The sequence below is a fragment of the Atta cephalotes genome, assembly GCF_000143395.1.
Source record: "Atta cephalotes unplaced genomic scaffold scaffold00027, whole genome shotgun sequence".
Lineage (NCBI taxonomy): Eukaryota > Metazoa > Arthropoda > Insecta > Hymenoptera > Formicidae > Atta > Atta cephalotes.
The window spans coordinates 3,671,919-3,675,559 of NW_012130091.1; the positions used below are offsets into that span (position 1 = coordinate 3,671,919).

Genomic DNA, 3,641 nt, shown 5'->3' on the forward strand with positions numbered 1-3,641 from the left:
GTATATATATATATATATATATATATATATATATAGATATTCAAGATTATTTAAGCAATGAAGATCCAGTTTCGACTTATAAGCATTTTAATTTCTAGCATTGATTGTATTCTCACAACGATCTAAAATAAAGAAATTCTTAATATTGTTAATATAATAAGTTAAATAAGAATTAATAGAATAGTTTATATATTATTAATATTATGTAAAAATATGGAAGAAAGTAGAAGTAGCTTAAAAAAGATTACATTTTTAATAATTAAACTTGTATCTAATAACTCGAAAATTGATATTGCTAAAAATTAGAATTACATTCCATTGTATTATTATGTTTATAAACTTATTATTTAATTCTTACAAACAAGATTTGCTAAAAATATGGGTAATTCGATATTGTACATACAATGACTAAAGGAATAGATTTATTAAGTATGTCTATTTTAATATACTTTTTTTATATATTATATTTACATATTATTATATATTTATTATTAGAGCTTAAAAAATTTTTTCAGAATTTTTTACTAATTTTTTAGTACTTTCCTTATTGTCAACTATTTTTATCAATGAGAAAATGCGATACTAAAAAATTCTCAGAATTCTATGAGAAGAAAATAAACAATTTTTGTCACTTACTGTTTTTCTATAAAGTTGATAATGCTTGAATAAAAAATTATTGGAAACCAATATTCAGCGATTTTTAATAATTAATATCATTAATATCTTGTTAATTGTTGCAAAAATTGTAAAATGATAGAAAACTTTTCGACTCAGTTTAATTCGCTCTTTGCGAGAGTTTTATCGTTTCTTATCAAACACCTTGTATATGAATTAATTATATATACAGAGTATTTCCTCTAACTTGATTATCTAAAATATTTTTGTTGTTTTTAATGATACGAGAAAATATCAAAGGAGAAAGTTGTTCGATTCAATGAGGCATTTTATTATTGAAAAAATTCTTCTCAAGGTCATATTTTTTGAGATTTCAAAGTCACTTCCACTTTTTTAAATGGAATTGTATCCCTTTTTTTAAAAATATTGTTCTAATTATTCTGTATATAAAAATATTAAGATAGTGATAAAAAAACAAATAGTTTACTAGAGATATTATATATATATATTTTTAAAGCTATGTGTTTTCTTTTCAATTGATTTATCTCATTATTCTGTTTGTAAAAGTATTAAGATATAATTATAAAAAATTAATAATTTACGAACATTTTATATCAATATGTGCCAGAATAAAGTATAAAATATCTCGTAAGCTATTGATTTTTTACATCACTATCGTAATATTTTATATTCAGAATAATTAGAAAAATATCATACTGTGTAAAATATATCTATTTCATTCTTAAATTTTATTTTATACGAAAAAAATTTATATGTATGTATCATTAATTTTATTGATAGAAGATTGAGGGAGAGGAAAGAACAAAAAATGAAATAAGATATAAGAGATAGAGAATGAATAGCTTTAAAAAAAAAATAAATGCGAGTACTACCAGATTTCAACCAACCGAGAAAATGCGCATAGAAACCGCTGTTTACACCATGCATAAACGCTGGGTGGCACTTAAGATGTCGTTTAAACACAGACAGGAAACACGTGAAGACACGTAAATATTTTGTTCTACTTGCTCCCGAATATCAGAAGTACAAAATATCCACATGGTAACATTTGTTAACGATGTAACTTACGATGATCATTGTCAGTTGAATCTTTTCAAGACATTGTTATAAATATTTACAGAAAAATTCTGCTTAATATTCAAATATAATTAATCAATACTGTCTGATAAGCTAACTTTCGTGAAAATATTATACTATTAAACTTGCGAAAAAACAAATAATTGGAAAATTACTCAAATTGAATATTATACATTTTTTGGTACATAGTTTGTATGTTTTTTTTTCACTAATTTAATTCACTAGTATTTTCCCACAAGGGAACATTAAGAAACGAACTAACTAAAATTTGTACAATCTTAAATAGTTATAAACGATACTTTAAATAATAAACTTGCTTCGACTTTATTTTTAATAAAAAAGATTATTCTCTAAACGATTATAAAAATATCCAATACTTCTGCAGTAAATTAGTACATGTAAAATATTAATTAGTACATGTAAAATATTAAATTTATCTAATACAAATTTTGAGCAAATTGAGCAATATTAAATTTAATTTATTATAATTTACCTTTTGGTATGGGGCGTAATGGTGCTGGCCGATACAAAGTTCCTAAACTCTCCATTAGCCCAGTATAAGATGCAGATGTGGTACCCTCAGATAATGACGAATGGGCATGCGGAAATGAAATGCAAGTTCTGACAGTTCTGACAGTTTCGCATTGCTCGCAACTTTCGATGCAAGGACAACGTATTGGTGGGAGTTGTATTGGAAGTGGCTTAAGAATATCTATATCAATGTATCAACTTCGATAAATTAAAACTTCTATAAGATATATAAATAATAATATATATATATATATATTATTTAATTATAATAATATAGAACTTTATTATTGTTACAAAGAAATATTAAAACTAAAAACTACAAGCTTTATTTAAAAATATGTTTAAGAAAAAATTATTATACTTATAGGTTCGATTAAAAGAAGGCGTAATTGATGCATAAATTATTAAAAAAAATAAATTATCTAAGTCAGTTATAATAATTATATTAGAAGTGAACAATTTCATATAACAGTTGTAAATTATAATTTTAAGTAAGTAGTGTAACCTTCACCTATTTTTCTTGTGGAAATTTCATTCGATAATATGCGATCCATACCAAATTTTAATTGTCTTGAATAATTAGAATTATCCATGTTGAAAGCATTAACGTCATTCATCGTCTCTTCCAAACTTGTTAAAAATTTGCATGGTATCTGCATTAATTGCATTTAGAACATTTTGGAAAAATCTGCATTTGTATTTTATGCCTGTGTTTTTTATATAAAATATAAATTTACACAAAAACTTATTATTAAAAATAACATAAAATGAATTCTAGTAATGTTTGTCCAACTAATATAACTTATACTTCACCACACTTTAATTCACTTTCTTTAATCACTCTTTATATAACACTATTTTTAAATGCACACTATTTTTAAATGCACATGTTAAATAATGATTTAATAGAAATAAATTTGAGAAAGAAAAGACTCTAAAATAATTTATTAGTAAAGAATTATCACTTTTGCAAAAAATATTTGAGAGAATTATAGAAGAGCATAAAAGTGAATGAGTGAATGAAACTCTGCCATGTCGAGAAATTTCTGGCTGAAAAAATTACCACCGCCAGTTGTGATTTCGCTGGATTAACTGGATTGGTCCACGAAAATACTGGTAGGCGGGACTATAAGAAGATTGGTTTGGTCAAAATGATGAGTCGAATGCTGTGGATATAAATGTTAAGCTAAAGTAATATTCTCCGTGAGAGATGTTTTGAAAAGATGAAAAATAAAAATTATGACAATGGTAATAATAACAAATTGTCTTTAATATACGTTAAATTATTGATTTTATATTGTATAAATAAAATTTCTCTCTGTGTGTGTGTGTGTGTGTGTGTGTGTGTGTGTGTGTGTGTGTCATACTTAGTTTTTGTTACTTTTCTTACTAATTGA

At 24.3% G+C, this 3,641-nt stretch overlaps 1 protein-coding gene across 1 annotated transcript in view; it reads right to left on the reverse strand.

The window, feature by feature from the left end:
- Positions 1–2,861, reverse strand: part of LOC105620563 (H2.0-like homeobox protein) — a 7,916-nt gene extending 5,055 nt beyond the window's left edge. Inside the window, exons 1-2 of the mRNA XM_012202057.1 lie at positions 2,756–2,861; positions 2,207–2,425 (exon numbers count right to left, since the gene is read on the reverse strand). Of these exons, the coding sequence (XP_012057447.1) occupies positions 2,207–2,425; positions 2,756–2,861 (325 nt within the window). The remainder of the gene's footprint in view (positions 1–2,206; positions 2,426–2,755) is intronic.
- Between the last annotated feature and the right edge of the window lie 780 nt (positions 2,862–3,641).